The 18999-nt window shown below is 48.7% G+C and overlaps 1 protein-coding gene across 1 annotated transcript in view; it reads left to right on the top strand.

Annotated features, from left to right (window-relative positions):
* The first annotated feature begins 6283 nt into the window (after positions 1-6283).
* The window catches only part of LOC145361003 (protein Niban 1-like), a 43766-nt gene continuing 31050 nt past the window's right edge, over positions 6284-18999 (top strand). The window contains 2 exon segments of the mRNA XM_080216524.1: positions 6284-6476; positions 18854-18984. Of these exon segments, the coding sequence (XP_080072650.1) occupies positions 6422-6476; positions 18854-18984 (186 nt within the window). The 5' untranslated portion in view covers positions 6284-6421.

Raw genomic sequence — 18999 nt, 5'->3', positions numbered from 1 at the left:
CAGTGACGACAGTCACTCTTTGGAAGATTTGGGCTGGTATCTTTCCTGAGGTGAGGTACTAAAAACTGCATTTTTTATTTTTATATATATATATGGGATTTGGCTAAGGCTGTACAACTGAAGCAATGATACCACCTTATTGTATTCCAAACCCTCTGAAGAAAATCTCACAACACCAGGTTAAAGCCCAACAGGTTTATGTGGAATCACGAGCTTTTGGAACACTGCTTCTTCATCAGGTATCATCAGGCTCAACTGATGAAGGAGCAGCGCTCCGAAAGCTCGTGATTCCAAATAAACCTGTTGGATTTTAACCTGGGGTTGTGAGACTTCTTACTGTGCCCAAACCCCCAGGGCAGGCGTGGTTTCCATAGGGCAAAGGTAAGATGTTTATGGGAACACCAAACTCCAGCACTGGACAAGCAGAGATTCCCACCAAAGATTGGGTATATATCTTTCCAGCTCTATTGATCTCAAACCCTGTCTGCAACAGTACAAAGCCTTTCAGCCAAGGAAAAAACCTATTTCAGTCATGTAAATTTAAATTGTCCAAGCATGAGACAGTCTTTTAGGAAAGAAGGTTCTAGATTACAACCATTATTTCTTCCTAAGCTCCTAAGACATAGGAGCAGAACTAAGCCATTCCGCCCATCGAGTCCACTCCGCCATTCGATCATGGCTGATATGTTCCTTATTCCCATTTTCCTGCCTTCTCCCCATAACCCTTCAACCCATTCCCAATTAAAAATCCGTCTAACTCCTCCTCAAATTTACTCACTGTCCCAGCATCCGCTGCACTTTGGGGTACCAAATTGCTTGAATTTCTGTTAAAAAAAAAACTGCTTCCTGTCTTCACTGTGAAATGGTACAGCACTAATTTTTAAGATTCCTTTAAGGAAGTTTATTTATTACTGTCAATACATTTGTTGGTGTCATTGCATTAACACTGCAATGAAGTTACTGTGAAAATCCCCTGTGAAAGATTCCTGCCCCTTCTTCTGGACACCCCCACCAGAGCAAATTGTTTCCATCTATCTATCCCATCAAATCCCTTTTATTGTTCTGCAGACCTTGATTCTGAGGGTGGCACTGCTGCCTCGCAGTGCCAGGTTTCGATTCCCAGCTTGGGTCACTGTGCAGAGTTTGCACGTTCTCCCCGTGTCTGCGTGGGTTTGCTCCGGTTTCCTCCCACAGTCCAGAAGACGTGCTGGTTTGGCCATGATAAATGTGTGGAGTTAGGGGGATAGGGTGAGAGGGAAGGCGTGGGTAAGATACTCTGTCAGGGAGTTGGTGCAGATCTGATGGACTGAATGGCCTCCTTCAGCACTGTAGGAATTCTATGACTCAATCACCTCTTCTAAACTCATGGGATAATAAATCTTGTTTTCATAACCTGTCTTGATAATTTATTATTAGGTCCTAATTATCAATTTTGGGATGGTATCTTTAGTGTTGTAAGGAACAAAACACATCTGCTTGCGTGTTGAACTGGAATAAAATATGCTATATTGCTCAAGAATATGCGATGATTGCCAACACAAGTAGCACCCACACAGCTCTTTTAGTAAATTCTTTTTGTTGCAGATGTGGGTGTCGCTGGCTGGGCCAACCGTCATTACCCATCCCTAATTGTCCCTTGAGAAGGTGGTGGTGGTGAGCTGCCTTCTTGAACCGCTGCAGTCCCTGTGGTGTAGGCACACCCACAGAGCTGTTAGGGAGCTCCAGGATTTTGACCTAGCGACAGCGAAGGAACGGCCAATATATTTCCAAATCGGATCGGTGAGTGGCTTGGAGGCGAACCTCCAGGTGGTGGTGTTCTCCATGTGTCTGCTGCCCTTGTCCTTCTAGATGGATTTGGAAGCTACTTGGTGGGTCGCTGCAGTGCATCTTGTAGGTGGTACACACGGCTGTCACCGTGCGTCGGTGACTCGGTTGTGGCATGGTGGCACAGTGATTAGTACTGCCTCACAGGGACCCGGGTTCAATTCCCGGCTCGGGTCACTGCCTGCGTGGAGTTTACACATTCTCCCCGTGTCTGCGTGGGTTTCCTCCGGGTGCTCCAGTTCCCTCCCACAGTCTGAAAGACGTGCTGGTTAGGGCGCATTGGCCATGCTAAATTCTCTCTCAGCGTACCCGAGCAGGCACCGGAGTGTGGCAACTGGGGAATTTTCACGGTAACTTCATTGCAGTGTTAATTGTGACTAATGAATAAACTTTACTTGGCGGGAGTGGATGTTTGAGGACAGAGTAGCAATCAAGGGAGTTGCTTTTACTTGGATGGGGTGGAGTTTCTTGAGTGTTATTGGAGTTGCACCCAAACAGGCAAGTGGTGAGTATTGTTTGACTTTCCTGACTTGTGAGTTACTCACTGCTAACTAATGTCTGACCTACTCTTGTAACTGCGATATTTATATAGCTAGTTCAGGTCAATGGCAACGCATCCCCAACTCCCTTCGCCCCCAACCCAGCTGCCCCACCCACCTTCCCCCTGGATGTTGATGGTGGGGAGTTCAGCAGTGGTAAAGCCTTTGAATGTCTAATGACGATGATTAGATTCGCTCTTATGAGAGATGGAACTGGACACACCACAGCGGCACAAACACGTGTTCTATTTTGCCCACTTCACTGCCTTCCTGATTGTTTTGCCGTTAGTAGCTGTGCCTTTTGCCATCAAGGATCAAAGCTCTTAAATTCCCTCCCTTAAGCCTCTCCTCCTCTTTGGCTAACCTTTCCCTCATATCTCCTTTGTGTCAAATGTTGCCTGATTACAATTCCACGTCCGTGAGACGTAGGAGCAGAGGTAGGCCATTCGGCCCGTCGAGTCTTCTCCTCCTCCATTCAATGAGATTGTGACTGATCTGATGTGATAATCCACAACTCCGCTTTCCTGCTTTATCCCCAGAACCCTCGATTCCCTTACTGATGAAAAATCTGTCCATCTCAGCCTCGAACACACTGAACCCAGCCTCTACAGCCCTCTGCGGGAAAGAATTCACCACCCCCTGAGTGAAGAAATTCCTCCTCCTGTCTTCAATGGGTGACCCCCTTACTCTGAGATTATAGAACATTACAGCACAGTACAGGCCCTTCGACCCTCGATGTTGCGCTGACCTGTGAAACCAATTTAAAGCCCATCTAACCTACACTATTCCAATATCATCCATATGTTTATCCAATGACCATTTAAATGACCTTAATGTTGGTGAGTCCACTACTGCTGCAGGCAGGGCATTCCACACCCTTACTACCCTCTGAGTAAAGAACCCACCTCTGACATCTGTCCTATATCTATCACCCCTCAATTTAAAGCTACATCCCCTCGTGCTAACCATCACCATCCGAGGAACAAGGTTCCTACTGTCCACCCTATCTAATCCTCATGTATGCCTCTATTAATTCACCTTCTTCTCTCTAACGGAAACAGTCTCAAGTCCCTCAGCCTTTCCTCATAAGACCTTCCCACCATACCAGGCAACATCCTGGTAAACCTCCTCTGCACCCTTTCCAATACTTCCACATCCTTCCTACAATGCGGCGATACATAGTTACATACAATAGAATTCCTGTTATGCCTTCTGGGCCTATAATCCCCCCACAAGGGGAAACAGCCTCTCAGCATCGACCCTGTCAGATTCCCTGAGAATTCTATGGATGGGATTTTACAGCTTCAGCGAGACTGGAAATCCCGCCCGAGGTTAACGGACATTTCCACTGGCAGCCTCTGGCCCGCTCAGATTCCGTGTTGGGCGGGGCGGTAGCATTCCAGCCTGTATGTCTCAATAAGGTCGCATTCTTCTAATGAGGCCCAACCTACTCAACTCTCCTTGTAAGGAAATCCCTCCATACCCGGGATCGACCTAGTGAATCTTCTCTGGACTGTCTGCAATGCCGGTGTGTCTTTGCTTAGATAAAGGGACCAAAACTGTCCTGGGAGGTTCAAGGCATTGTAAAACAAATGCATATTGTTGTTCCTTTTTGCATGGATCTGTACGTTCAAAATTAGCCATAAATTATTTACCCACATGGAGCAACTTAGAGTTACCAGGCTTGGAACTATCTTTCGGTGGCACAGTGGTTAGCACTGCTGCCTCACAGCAAAAAGTCTGACAGCACCAGGTTTTAGTCCAACCGATTTATTTGATAGTAAACTCATAAGCTTTCGAGGGGACTGCCTCTTCGTCAGGTGAATGGAGAGTTCTGGAACATCTGGAACATCATGACTACTATCGGCCTCACAGCACCAGGGACACAGGTTCAATTGGGTCACTGTCTGTGTGGACACGTTCTCCCCATGTCTGCGTGGGTTTCCTCCGGGTGCCCCAGTTTCCTCCCACAGTCTGAAGGACGTGCTGGTTAGGGTGCATTGGGCCGTGCTAAATTCTCCCTCAGTGTTACCCGAACAGGAGTGTGGCGACGAGGGGATTTTCACAGTAACTTCACTGCAGTGTTAATGTAAGCCTTACTTGTGACACTAATAAATAAACGAAGTAAAATAAATTTTTGCATGAAATCTTGGTTCAGGGAAGTGTTCAAATGTTGACAATTCCTGACTCGTTACAGAGTGTTCCTGAACACAGTTCAGATCCTTTGGGTTTAAACCTGTGTAAGAAGTCTCACCACACCAGGTTAGTGTTGTGAGACTTCTTACTGTGTTTACCCCAGTCCAACGCCGGCATCTCCTCATCATTTAAACCTGTGACCATAGAATACCCACAGTGCCGAAGGAGGCCATTCAGCCCATCAAGTCTGCACCGATCACCATCCCTATCCCCATAACCCCACATATTTACCCCACTAATCCCCCTTAAACTGAGGAGCATGGCTGATCAACCTAACCCACACATCTTTGGACTGTGGGAGGAAACTGGACCACCCGGAGGAAACCCAGGCAGACACGAGGAGAATGTGCAAACTCCACACAGACAGTGAGCCGAGCCGGGAATTGAACCCAGGTCGCTGGCGCTGTGAGGCAGCAGTGCTAAACACTGTGCTGTGCCAACCTAGAGGGTCCAGATCAGATGCATTGTGTTGCTGTTAGAAAGGAGGTGAGGAATTGTCCTGGTGTTTTGGGTGATAACATTCTGCAGGGACCTGAGCTGTGTTTACAGTCCCTGAGGCTGGTGTGAGCGTGTGTGTGTGTGTGTGTGTGTGTGTGTGTGTGTGTCTGTGTGTGTGTGTGGGTGTATATGTGTGCATGTGCTTGTGTGTGTGTGTGTGCGCGCGAATGTGTCTGTGTGAGTGTGTGTGGATGTATATGTGTGTGTGTGCGCGTGTGTGTGTGTGTGCGCATGTGTGTGTGTGTGTGTGTGCGCGTGTGTGTGTGTGTGTGTGCGCGTGTGTGTGTGCGCATGTGTGTGTGTGTGTGTGTGCGCGAATGTGTCTGTGTGAGTGTGTGTGTGGGTGTATATGTGTGCGTGCGCGTGTGTGTGTGTATGAGTGCGTGTGTGTGTACGTGTGTGTGTTTGTGTGTGTGTGCATGAGTGTGCGTGTATGTGTATTTGTGTGTGTGTGTTCGTGTGTGTGTGTGTGTGTGTGTGAGAGAGTGTGTATGTCACTGTGTGTGTGAGTGTGTGTGTGTGTGAGAGAGTGTGTATGTGACTGTGTGTGTGTGTGTGAGTGTGTGTGTGTGTGAGAGAGTGTGTATGTGACAGTGTGTGTGTGTGTGTGAGAGTGTGTGTGTATGTGACAGTGTATGTGACAGTGTGTGTGTGTGTGTGTGAGAGAGTGTGTATGTGACAGTGTGTGTGTGTGTGTGTGTGTGTGTGTGTGTGTGTGTGTGAGAGTGTGTGTGCACGCAGAGCCAACGAAAATTTCTTAAAGTTGTAGTCACACACAAGCCAGGGGAATGTAAACCAGCCACATTCCACAAGCAGGTGTACCAGGAGTAACCATTCTGCTTCATTTTATCCTGTGGTGTTGGGGGTTCCTGTCCTGCAGTGACGACCTGTCAGCCCTGTGACTGCGCTCAGGAATTCCCATTCCCAGCGTGTCACCGGTCAGGCTTCCTCGTAGACGGTTCCCCGGCCTCTCCCAAAGACAGTGCGAGCAGGTCCTTACTCCTGGGGTACCCCGCTCACCGACGGGAAGGTGGCAAGGCTACCGTGGCTTTGGCAGGATGGCGGCAAAGGGAGGCGCCTGTGCGTGCCTGGCGTCACCGCCCACAAATGGCTGGAGGGGAGGGTGGCGAGGTAAATGATCCTCATTGCCTGGGTGAGTTTCCGATCAGATGCTATTAGTGGTAATGTGAGACTGTTTTACATATTCATGACCTGAGTCACTGCGATGATGTTCAGCAGCTGGCTGTCTCACCCAAAAGCACAATCCCGACTGGGAATGTCGAGTGATCGGCAGGGAAGCAACGTTTAGTTTCTCCCGACTCCCCCCCCACTTCTCTCGCCTCCGGAAGATTGGACCACCAGCGATGGGTTTAAGCTTCTCCACGCAGCTGGACAGCAGAATGCGGGACTACCTGAAAGGTAAGGCAGTTTCAGAGTCCTTACGGCATACTGAAGGGCAGGTGTAAATCACAGAATTGTTCCAGTGCAGAAAGAGACCGTTCGGTCCATCCTGACCGTACCGGCCCTCCCCCAAACTCTCTGAGCACCATTCCCCTGCCCTCTCCCTGTAACTCTGCTACTAAACCCTGGCTTTCTGACACCTGTTCGTTCATGAACTCCATCACAAGGACTGTCCCGTGCTGGGTAGAAACAACGCAGCTTGTGGAAATCTGACATTAACATAGAAAATATTGAAAATACCGGTGCTATCTGTCAGCTGGAGGCATTCCGATGGAACTCCAGATATAACAACATACTTCTTCAGTTATCGAGCACTGACTGTAATTACCTGCTTTTAAATCCCATTTCTTGGCAAGCAGCCTGCAAAATCCCCATTTTAACCTCATCTGACATTCTGCTAAATGCAGTTTGTGAGATAACACAGAAATAAGAGACATCTGTGACAAATACAGGTATTGATGTCTCAGTGACAGATACAGTGTATCTCTGTGACAATGAGATACAGATACAGTGTATCTCTGTGACAATGAGATACAGATACAGTGTATCTCTGTGACAATGAGATACAGATACAGTGTATCTCTGTGACAATGAGATACAGATACAGTGTATCTCTGTGACAATGAGATACAGATACAGTGTATCTCTGTGACAATGAGATACAGATACAGTGTATCTCTGGGGCAGATACAAATACTGTGTATATCTTGACTGTGAGATACAGATACAGTGTATCTCTGTCACAGTGAGATACAGATGCAGTGTATCCCTGTCACAGTGAGATACAGATGCAGTGTATCCCTGTCACAATGAGATACAGATACAGTGTATCTCTGTGACAATGAGATACAGATACAGTGTATCTCTGTGACAATGAGATACAGATACAGTGTATCTCTCTGACTGAGATACAGATACAGTGTATCTCTGTCACAGTGAGGTACAGTGTATCCCTGTCACAGTGAGATATAGTGTATCTCTGGGGCAGATACAAATACTGTGTCTATCTTGACAGTGAGATACAAACACAGTGTATCTCTCTGACTGAGATACAGATACAGTGTATCTCTGTCACAGCGAGATACAGATACAGTGTATCTCTGACAGTGCAACTGAAGTCTCCAGGCCCACTAGCAACTCACCACACACCAACAGGGGTTAGTGTAGCTCCCCACTTTTAGGGAACTAGCGGCCCAACCCTGCTGGAGTCAAGGGAGAGCAATCGGCTCCCCCAGAGTGGGGTGCCCCCTGGGCATTGGCACCTTAGCAGTGCCAGCCTGTGTCCCCGGCACTGCTCAAGAGGCAAAGTGGCAATGCCCAGGGGGCACCTCGGCACTATCCATTGGACATGGTGCAGTGCTAAGGGGGTGGGGCATATTGAGGCGGGGACTAAAAGGGCAGGGCCTGATGGGGGCAGGCTGGGGGAGGGGGGCCATGGTCAGTGGGTAGGGGCGGTCTGCCTGCTTGGGGGCAGTCGGCACTGCATGGGGGGGGGGGGGGCGGTGCCAGGCCTGGAGGGGAATGGTTATTGTTGGAGGGGGAATCGTTGGGGACCGACTAGAGATTTGGGTGGGCTGGGAGTGGGGGCGGGGGGGGCGGGCGGCGGGGCGGGGGGGGCGGGGCGGGGCGGGGGGGCGGGGGGGGCGGGCGGCGGGGGGGGTGGGGGGGGCGGCAGGGTTGTGGGGGGTGGGGGGGCGTCAGGGCTCAGCCCAGGAATGGTCAGAGGGTCAGCAATCAGGTTGCAGGGCTGTGGAGAGTCAGTGTTGCGGGGGTTACGGGGCTGGCCATCAGTGCGGGGACCACTGCGCAGACACCAATCTTGGCACTGACCAATTGGCACATGCGCAGTGGCTCCCTCTGCGCTGTGCTGCCAGACTTGGCACGGGGATAGGCCACACCCCTGCAATTTAATAATGTTTATGGCCTCTGTAGCCTACAGGGTGTGGGAGATTCCTCTCTGAACACCCACTGAAATAAACAGCGTGAATTACTTCAATTTGTCCACAAATTTGACACTTGGAATTTTTTTAGGGAGTGTAAACCTGTGACTGAGGTACAGATGCAGTGTAATATTGGAGTGGCACGGTGACACAGTGGTTAGCACTGCTGCCTCACAGCGCCAGGGACACAGAACATAGAACAGTACAGCACAAACAGGCCCTTCGGCCCACAAGTTGCGCTGATCATATCCCTACCTTCCAGGCCTATCTATAACCTTCAATCCCATTAAATCCCATGTACATGGAATGGGTTCGATTCCCGGCTTGGGTCACTGTCAGTGTGGAGTTTGCACGTTCTCCCCGTGTCAGCGTGGATTTCCTCCGGGTGCTCCAGTTACCTCCCACAGTCTGAAAAATGTACTGGTTACGGTGCGTTGACCCGCTGGGGTGTGGCAACTAGGGGATTTTCATAGTAACTTAATTGCAGTGTTAATGTAAGCCATTGCTGTGAGTGAGATGCAGATATAGTGCATTGCTATGAGAGTGTGATACAGATGCAGTGTATCTCTGTGAGGGTGATACAGATACAGTGTAATGTTGTGAGGGTGATACAGATACAGTGTAATGTTGTGAGGGTGATACCGATACAGTGTAATGTTGTGAGGGTGATACCGATACAGTGTAATGTTGTGAGGGTGATACCGATGCAGTGTAATGTTGTGAGGGTGATACCGATGCAGTGTAATGTTGTGAGGGTGATACCGATACAGTGTAATGTTGTGAGGGTGATACCGATACAGTGTAATGTTATGACAGTGTGATACAGGGTTCTGGGCAGTAGGCAGAGCTATTGATCATTTTGAGATCCCAACCTGAGAATCTCAGTTGGGGGCTGAACACTTGAACTTGTCACCATTGCCATAAGCATCATCCTGGTGGGCCTAGCTCCAGGGAAGGAGAGGTGGTCGGACTCCATTAAAGGACTCATGGGCCACAGGAACAGGCCCTGCGGCCGATGATGTGGTACCAAATATGATGCCAAATTAAACGAATCCCTCCTGCCTGCCCTTGCTTCATATCCCTGTATTCCTTACATATTCATGTGCTAATCTAAAAGCCCCTTAAACATCCCGATCGTATCTGCCTCCACCACCACCCCTGGCAGCTCATTCCGGACACCTACCACACTCTGTGTAAAAAAAAAAAAAAAATTTGCCCCTCACATCTCCTTTGAGCTTTCCCCCTTTCACCTTAAGTGCGTGCCCCTTCAGTAGCCGTCAAGAGCCTTGCGAGAGCCTGAGGCTGTGACAGGAGTTACATAAATGCAACTTCTTCCTTTGTTGCTCTAGCAATGGTAGAACACATGGACAGAATATTCTCCAATCTCACTGAAGCTTTAAACATGGCCTTCTTTTGCACTAAGGGACACAGTCCACATAGCCTAGGGAAGGAGGGACTCAGAGCTCTACAGCACTTTTCACATCTTCAGCAACACATTCCCACCCTCCATCCCCCACTCCACATGTTTTACTAAATATGTTTAACTAAATATGTTTAATGCACATTTGCTATTGCAATGTCACAGACTTTCTCTCTTCAGCACAGTCACAATCTCTTCCCAAACATTGGCAGCAAAGTAATGGAGGTGGAGGTATCCCAGCATTCATAGCACAGATGAAAAGGGTCTATTGAAATTTGCGCTGATGTTCAGGGCTTTTTCTGCATGCGTCTCCAGCTCTCTTCCACAGAGCTGCTGTGAGGCTTTCTGTCATCTCTTTCTGTATATATCTCAGGCTGTCTTCCGATACATCCGTGCACGTAACTTTCTCTGTGTATCTGTGTAACTTTCTCCACATCTATGGCACAGTGGGTTAGCACTGCTGCCTCACAGCGCCATTGGGTTCGATTCCCGGCTCGGGTCACCGTCTGTGTGGAGTATGCACATTGCCCCCGTGTCTGCTTGGGTTTCGTCCGGGTACTCTGGTTTCCTCCCACAGTCTGAAAGATTTTCACAGTAACTTTGTTGCAGACATAATGAACAATGACATAACTTCATTTTTAATGTAAGCCTTCTTCTAATAAACTAAAAAGATGTGCAAGTTAAGTGGACTGGCCGTGCTAAATTGCCCCTTGGTGTCCAAAGATGTTAGGTTAGGGGGATTAGCAGGGTAACACATGGGGTTGCAGGGTAGGGCCTGGGTGGGATACTCTGTCCGAGAGTCGGTGCAGGCTCGATGGGCTGAATGGCCTGCTCCTGCAGTGTGGAGATTCTGTGATTCTATGGTCTGTGTAACTTTCTCCATATCTGAACATTTGTCTCTCTGTCTCTGTAACTTTCTCTGTATACCTGTGTACCTTTCTCTATCGGAATGTGTGTGTCCCTCTCTCTCTGTCTGTCTCTTTATCTTTGTACCTCTGTAACTTTCTCCATTTCTGTACGTCTCTCTCTCTCTCTCCCTCTCTCTGTATACATATATATATCTCATAGAATCCCTACAGTGCAGAAGGAGGCCACTCGGCCCATCGAGTCTGTACCAACCACAATCCCACCCAGGCCCTATTCCTGAATCCCCACATATTTATCCTGCTAATCTCCCTGACACTAGGGGGCAATTTAACACGGCCAATCAACCTAACCCGCGCATCTTTCAGACTGTGGGAGAAAAACCGGAGCACCCGGAGGAAACCCACGCAGTTACGGGGAGAGCATGCAGACTCCACGCGGATAGTAACCTGAGGCCAGAACTGAATCTGTGTCGCTGGCGCTGTGAGGCAGCAGCAGTGTTAACCATTGTGCCCCAGTGCCACCCGCTACCCTGTGTAACTTTCTCCGTTCCTCCCTCTGTCTCTTTCTCTGTGTTTCTCTTTGACTTTCTGCATATCTGTGTGTGTCTCTGTGTCTGTATCTCATTCTTGATGTTGAGGGGACTGTGCTGTTCAGTAAGCGAACATTGTGCCTCTCTGGGAGCTGCAGAAATAAACAGCAGCTCCGACCGAACCTGTGGCTTGTCTGATCGAGTGACGACCAGGACTCTGTAACACTGGCACTGGCTGCCTCTGTGAGGCAGAGTTTAACAGAGACTTGCTCACCTCAGTAGATGTAACTCACAACTAAAATGTGCCCAATCGGTAACCACATTACTCTAACTGAAAGAGGACAAGAGGGAAATCTGGTGACCATCTTCGCTACACTCACTGCAACTTAGAACCACAGAGAGCAGGCTGATGACTTGAGTGGGTCCTTAACTGCAGTTGTTGGGTTTTGCTGAGTTGTTTATTAACTTTGGGAGGCATGCCTTATGAGGATGGGTTGAGGGAGCTCGGTCTCTTCTCCCTGGAGAGACGAAGGTTGAGAGGCAACCTGATAGAGGTTTATAAGATGTTGAGAGCAATAGATAGGGTGGATTCTCAGAGGCTATTTCCCAGGGCTGAAATGGTCGCTACGAGAGGACACAGGTTTAAGGTGCTGGGGAGCAGGTACGGAGGAGATGTCAGGGGTACGTTTTTCACTCAGAGGGTGGTGAGTGAGTGGAATCGGCTGCTGTCGGTGGTGGTGGAGGCGAACTCGCTGGGGTCTTTTAAAAGACTTCTGGATGAGTATATGGGATTTAATGGGATTGAGGGTTATAGATAGGCCTGGTAGGTAGGGATGTGATTGGCACAACTTGTGGGCCGAAGGGCCTGTTTGTGCTGTACTGTTCTATGTTCTATGTTTGTGAATTGTTTACTAGGTTTGCGACTTAGGTACTTGGTTTGACAACGCCATCCCAGTAGTAATATTTGAGGCTGTTATTCTCGCAGTGAAACTTTTAAAGCATATTTCTGTAATTGACTTTAAGTTGGCAGCATGAGGATGTGTAAATGTCTGTGTAACTGGCATCACAGGGCGGTGAAGAAGGCAATCGGCACACTTGCCTTCCTTGGTCAGAGCGCTGAGAACAGGAGTTGGGACATTATGTTACAAAACATTGGTATGTCCACATTTGGAATACTGTGTACAATTCTATCGCTCTGCTATAGGAAGGATGTTATTAAACTGGAAAGGGTGCATAAAATATTTACAAGGATGTTACAGGGACTGGAAGTTTTGAATTATAAGGAGATGCTGGATAAGCTGGGACTTTTTCCCTGGAGCATTGCGATGATGTAGAGCTGCTGGCGTTGGGCTGGGGTAAACACAGTAAGAAGTCTCACAACACCAGGTTAAAGTCCAACAGGTTTACTTGGTAGTAAATGCCACCAGTTCTCGGAATGCTGTTCCTTCATTAGGTGAGTTCACCTGATGAAGAAACAGCGTTCCGAAAGCTAGTGGTGTTTACTAGCAAATAAACCTGTTGGACTTTAACCTGGTGTTGTGAGACTTCTTACTGCGTTGGGATGGCACAGTGGTTAGCACGGCTGCCTCACAGCTCCAGGGTCCTGGGTTCAATTCCCGGCTTGGGTCACTGTCTGTGCGGAGTGTGCACATTCTCCCCGTATCTGCACGGGTTTCCTCCGGGTGCTCCGGTTTCCTCCCCGCAGTCTGGTTAGGTGCATTGGCCGTGCTAAATTCTCCCTCAGTCTTACCCGAGCAGGCACCGGAGTGTGGCGACGAGGGGATTTTCACAGTAACTCCATTGCAGTGTTAATGTAAGCCTTACCTGTGACTAATAAATAAACTTAGGATGAGGGGTGACCCGATAGAGGGTTATAAAATCATGAGGGGCAGAGTTAAGGTGAATAGCCAAGGTCTTTTCCTCGGGGTAAGGGAGCCCAAATCTAGACAGCATCGATTTAAGGTGAGAGGGGAGTTTTGAGTCTACACTGACAATAATACCAATAAAGTTGCACTAATCCCATTTTTCACCACTTATTCCCTATCCTTGAATGTTGCAATGTTTCAAGCGCTCATCCAAATATATTTTAAAAATTGTAAAGGGACTCGAGGGGCAACTTTTTCAGGCAGAGGGGTGTGTGTGTGTGTCTGTGTGTGTGTCTGTGTGTGTGTCTGTGTGTGTGTGTGTCTGTGTGTGTGTCTGTGTGTGTGTGTGTCTGTGTGTGCGTGTGAGCTGCCAGAGGAGGTGGTAGAGGCAATGACAACATTTAAAAGACATTTGGATGGATACGTAGATGGGAAAAGTTTAGAGGGATGTGGGCCAAACGTGGGCAAGTGGGGACGAGTTCAGTTTAGGAGACTTGGACTGCATAGGGCCGAGGGGCCTGTTTCCGTGCTGTACGTCTCGATGACTCTCTGTCAGAGTGACACCGATTATTGATGAGTTGTAGATTCTGGATTCAGGGACCCAGCTGAAAACTTTAGCCCGTAATATTTTTCGAGATAACAAATGCCATGTACCCAATCCGTGTGCAGATTCTGTCCTAAACCTGAGAAAGTGATCGGACCCACCAGTTTATACCTTCCACCTGCTCGGTCAGAGCCACCAGCTCCTGTTTGTTCCAAAACAATCTCCAGTTGCCCTTCACACGCAGATGTGTGACCTTGAAGTAAAGCCACAGTGTCACAGCACGAGAAACCCGACCTCCCCCAAGCCCAACATTTACACCCCACTTTGTTTTCAGTTTTCGAATTAAGATTAAATTAAAGTTTGTTTATTTATTAGTCGCAAGTAAGGCTTACATTAACACTGTAATGAAGTTACTGTGAAATTCCCCTAGTCACCACACTCTGGCGCCTGTTCGGGTCAATGCACCCTAACCAGCACGACTTTTGGGCTGTGGGAGGAAACCAGAGCACCCGGAGGAAACCCACACAGACACGGGGAGAATGTGCAGACTCCACACAGACAGTGACCCGAGCCGGGAATCGAACCCAGTCCCTGGCGCTGTGAGGCAGCAGTGCTAACCATGATGCCACCATGCTGTCAGTGTTACAAGTAGGGTTACATTAACACTGCAATGAAGTTACTATGAAATTCTCCTAGTCGCCACACTCCAGCGCCAAGGCCACAGTTCAGAAGTACACAGTTCACAGTTCCTGGGATCCGTACAGTGCAGAAAGAGGCCATTTGGCCCATCAAGACTGCACTGACCACAATCCCACCCAGGCCCTATCCCCATAACCCCATGCATTTACCCTAGCTAGTCCCCCTGACACTAAGGGGGAATTTAGTACGGCCAATCCACCTAACCCATGCATCTTTTGGAGTGTGGGAGGAAACCAGAGAACCCAGAGGAAACCCATGCAGACATGGGGAGAATGTGCAGACTCCACACAGACAGTGACCCAAGTCGGGAATCGAACCCGGGTCCCTGGTGTTGTGAGGCAGCAGTGCTAACCACTGTGCCACCTCCATTGGCTGCTTAGCCCTTTGGAGGTCTCCTGAGATCATGAAAGGTGCTATAGAAATGCACCTTTTTTTAATAGGTTCCAGAACATTCATTTGGAATGCAGGAACAGGAGTAGGCCATTTGGCCCTTCAAGCCTGCTCCATCCATTCGATAAGATCCTGGCTGATCTGGTCTCAAATCCACTTTCCCATCTCTCCCCCACCACCCCACTGATAACCCTTGACTCCGTTGTCGATCCAAAATCTGTCTTCCTTTGCCATGAATAAATTTGATGAACCAGCCTCCACTGCTTTCTCCTCTGAGGTGCAGAGGGATCTGGGTGTCCTTGTGCACAAATCACAAAAGGTTAGTGTGCAAGTACAACAAGTAATCAGAAAAGCCATTAGTATCTTATCATTTATTGTGAGGGGAACTGAATGCAGAGGTAGGGAGGGTGTGCTTCAGTTAGGGAGGGAATTGGTGAGACTCATCTGGAGTTTGGTGTAGAGAATTGGTCCTCTTATTTAAGGAAAGACGTAAAGGCGTTAGAAGTAGCTGAGAGAAAGTTTACTAGACTAACACCAGGAATTGGTCTTATGAGGAAATGTTGGAGAGGTTGGACTTGTATTCACTGGAGTTTAGAGGAGTAAGAGGTGACTCAAACCAAACCTTTAAGATGCTGAGTGATCTCAACAGGGTGGAAATGGAGAGGATGTTTCCTCCTATGGCAGAATCTAGAACCAGAGATCACTGTTTGCCTTGGAAAGGTTCCAGAAGAGGTTCTCAAGAATGATCATTGGAATGAAGAGCTTGTATGAGAAACGGTTGAGGACTCTGGGTCTGTACTCAAAGAACGAAGAACAACACAGCACGGGAAACAGGCCCTTCGGCCCAACGAGCCCGCGCCGCCATTTTAACATTATGAGTGCCCTCCTCTACCTGTAACCTTTGTCTACGCCTATTGGCGAAGATTGAGGGAAGACTAATTTAGGGACAATTTGTTACACCAATCAGCCTAAGAGCACGTTTTTGGGGTGTGGGAGGAAACCGGAGCTCCCGGAGAAAACCCACGCAAGCACGGGGAGAATGCGCAAACTCCCACAGACACCGACCCAAATCCATGTATCTGCACAGCAATCAGTGATAGTCACTGAGCTGTCGTGTTGCCCGTCAGGTGGTCAAGTTTAAGCGTACACTAATGACGTGAAGCACTAGGCAACTCTCGAAACATCCAAGAGCAGCCCTCGTACGACCCACCACATGTATGCCCCTCGTTGGACAACAAGGCGGACTGTACTCTTTGGAGTTTAGCAGGATGAGGGGGGGATCTTATTGAAACTTACAGGATACTGCGAGGCCTGGATAGAGTGGACATGGAGAGGATGTTTCCACTAGTAGGAAACTAGAACCAGAGAGGGCACAACCTCAGGCTAAAGGGACAATCCTTTAAAACAGAGATGAGGAGGAATTTCTTCAGCCAGAGTGGGGAATCTGTGGAACTCTTTGCCGCAGGAGGCTGTGGAGGCCAGGTCATTGAGTGTCTTTAAGACAGAGATAGATAGGTTCTGGATTAATAAGGGGATCAGGGATTATGGGGAAAAGGCAGGGGAATGGGGACGAGAAAAATATCAGCCATGATTGAATGGTGGAACAGACTCGATGGGCCGAGTGGCCTAATTCTGCTCCGATGTCTTATGGTCTTATGAAACTGAGGGGTTGCTCATTTAAAGCAGAGATGAGGCAAAATTTTTCTCTGAGGGTAGTGAGTCTCTGGAACTCTCTTCTTGAAAAGACAGTGGAAGGAGAGACTTTGAATATTTTTAAGGCGGAGGTGAATAGATTTTTGGTAAACAAGGAGCGATCAGTAATTGTGGGTAGTGCTAATATGTGGTAACTATCAGATCAGCCATGATCTTATTAAATGGCAGAGCAGGCTCGAGGGGCTGAATGGCCTTCCCCTTGTTCACACGCAAGAGAATTCCACACACTAAGAGAAAAAAAAATTCTCCTCATCTCCAGCAGGGTGGCACAATGGTTAGCACTGCTGTCTCATAGCGCCAGGGACCCGGGTTCAATTCCAGCCTCGGGTCACTGTCTGTGTGGAGTTTACACATTCTCCCTGTGTCTGCGTGGGTTTCCTCCAGCCGCTCCGGTTTCCTCCCACAGTCTGAAAGATGTGCGGATTGGCCACGCTAAATTGCCCTTAGTTTCCAGAGATGTGTAGGTTAGGTGGATTGGCCATGCTAAATTGCCCTTTAGAGTCCAAAGATGTGCAGGTTCGGTAGATTGGACACTAAGGGTCAACTTAGCATGGCCAATCTACCTAACCTGCACATCTTTGGACACTAAGGGTCAATTTAGCATGGCCAAAGATGTGCAGGTTAGGTGGATTGGCCATGCTAAATTGCCCCTGTTGTCCAAAGATGTGCAGGTTAGGTAGATTGGCCATGCTAAATTGCCCCTTAGTGTCCAAAGATGTGCAGGTTCGGTAGATTGGACACTAAGGGTCAACTTAGCATGGCCAATCTACCTAACCTGCACATCTTTGGACACTAAGGGTCATAAGAACATAAGAAATAGGAGCAGGAGTAGGCCATCTAGCCCTTCGAGCCTGCCCCGCCATTCAATAAGATCATGGCTGATCTGTTGTGGCTCAGTTCCACTTTCCCGCCCTCTCCCCATAACCCTTAATCCCCTCTCTTATCAAGAACCCATCAACCCGCTTCTTAAAAATATTTAGCGAGGCAGCCTCCACCACTTCAACGGGCAGAGAATTCCAGAGATTCACCACCCTTTGAGTGAAGAAGTTCCTCCTCAACTCCGTTCTAAACCGCCTCCCCTTTATCTTGAGGCTGTGCCCCCTAGTCCTACTGTCTTTTTTGAGCGGGAAGAGTCTCTCCACCTCTATCCTATCCATCCCATTCATCATCTTATACGTCTCAATGAGATCTCCCCTCATTCTTCTAAACTCTAACGAGTACAAGCCTAGTTTATTCAGCCTCTCCTCATAGCTCAATCCCCTCAACTCCGGTATCAGCCTAGTAAACCTCCTCTGCACGGACACTAAGGGTCAATTTAGCATGGCCAAAGATGTGCAGGTTAGGTGGATTGGCCATGCTAAATTGCCCCTGTTGTCCAAAGATGTGCAGGTTAGGTGGATTGGCCATGCTAAATTGCCCCTTAGTGTCCAAAGATGTGCAGGTTCGGTAGATTGGCCATGCTAAATTGCCCCTAGTATCAGGGAGATTAGCAGGGTAAATATGTGGGATTACAGGAAATAGGGCCTGAGTGGGATTGTGGTAGGTGCAGACTTGATGGGCTGAATGGCCTCCTTCTGCACTGTAAGGATTCTATGATTCTAAGTGGTGGGCCCCTCATTCTTAATCTGCGTCCCCTGGTTCCTGTCTCACACACAAATATAAACACCCTCCTCGTACCCATCAAACTCCCCCAATATCTTATAAACTCCAATGGGCGTAGGTCTGAGCTACTCAACTTTTCTCTGATAGATAAGGCCTCATCCCAGGAGTGAGTCGAGCTAATCTTCTCTGAACCGCGTCGAACACAATTATATTTTCTTCCTAAGTGAGGCCAAGGCTGAGATTCTCCGTACTCGTTGGCCCTGTTACCACTGCCAGCGAGAATGGAGAATTTAGCACTCATCTACTCAGTGCAGCGGGACTGGAGAATCCCAGCCGCTGGGCGAGGTTGGAGAATTCCCGGCCAAAGTCGTATCCAGTACTTGCGCTGGAATTCCCTGGCCGTTCGCACCGGCAGGATTATCCGGAAGCGCAGCCCCCCCCCCCCCCGCCTGTGGGTTTCCTGGTGACACGGGGTGACATCGATGGGAATTTCCATGGACGGCGGCGGCGGGACTGGAGAATCCCACCACTAGCAAAAAACCCGCCACCTCCCACTGGCGGGAAACATGGGAGGCCGGAGAATCTCAACTGTTGTCTCACCAAGGCTGTGAAGAGAGGGTGAGGAAGAAGAGATTGCAGTTAAACCTCAGCCCGAGTTCTCGATAAGAATGTGTTGGTGTTTCGTGGGCATGGGTTACGTTCAAGGAGGTATGGATAATAATGCAGTGACTCACTAGATGGCATGTTGTGTCCGTTCATTCCTCAGGTAGGGCTGACGTGTTGCTGAATGACATAAGGCCTCGTTATAAGGAGCAATACACAGCGGCTTTTCTCAACAAGGTCTGGAATGAAGTGGAACCGCGACCCAGCCAAGCCCCCCAGTTACTGAAGAACAAGGTAAGAATCCTGATC

Source organism: Carcharhinus amblyrhynchos, chromosome 33, assembly GCF_965287045.1.
Source record: "Carcharhinus amblyrhynchos chromosome 33, sCarAmb.v2.hapA, whole genome shotgun sequence".
NCBI lineage: Eukaryota > Metazoa > Chordata > Chondrichthyes > Carcharhiniformes > Carcharhinidae > Carcharhinus > Carcharhinus amblyrhynchos.
Note: the sequence above shows the minus strand (reverse complement) of the source record. Positions and strands in the feature narration are given on the sequence as shown.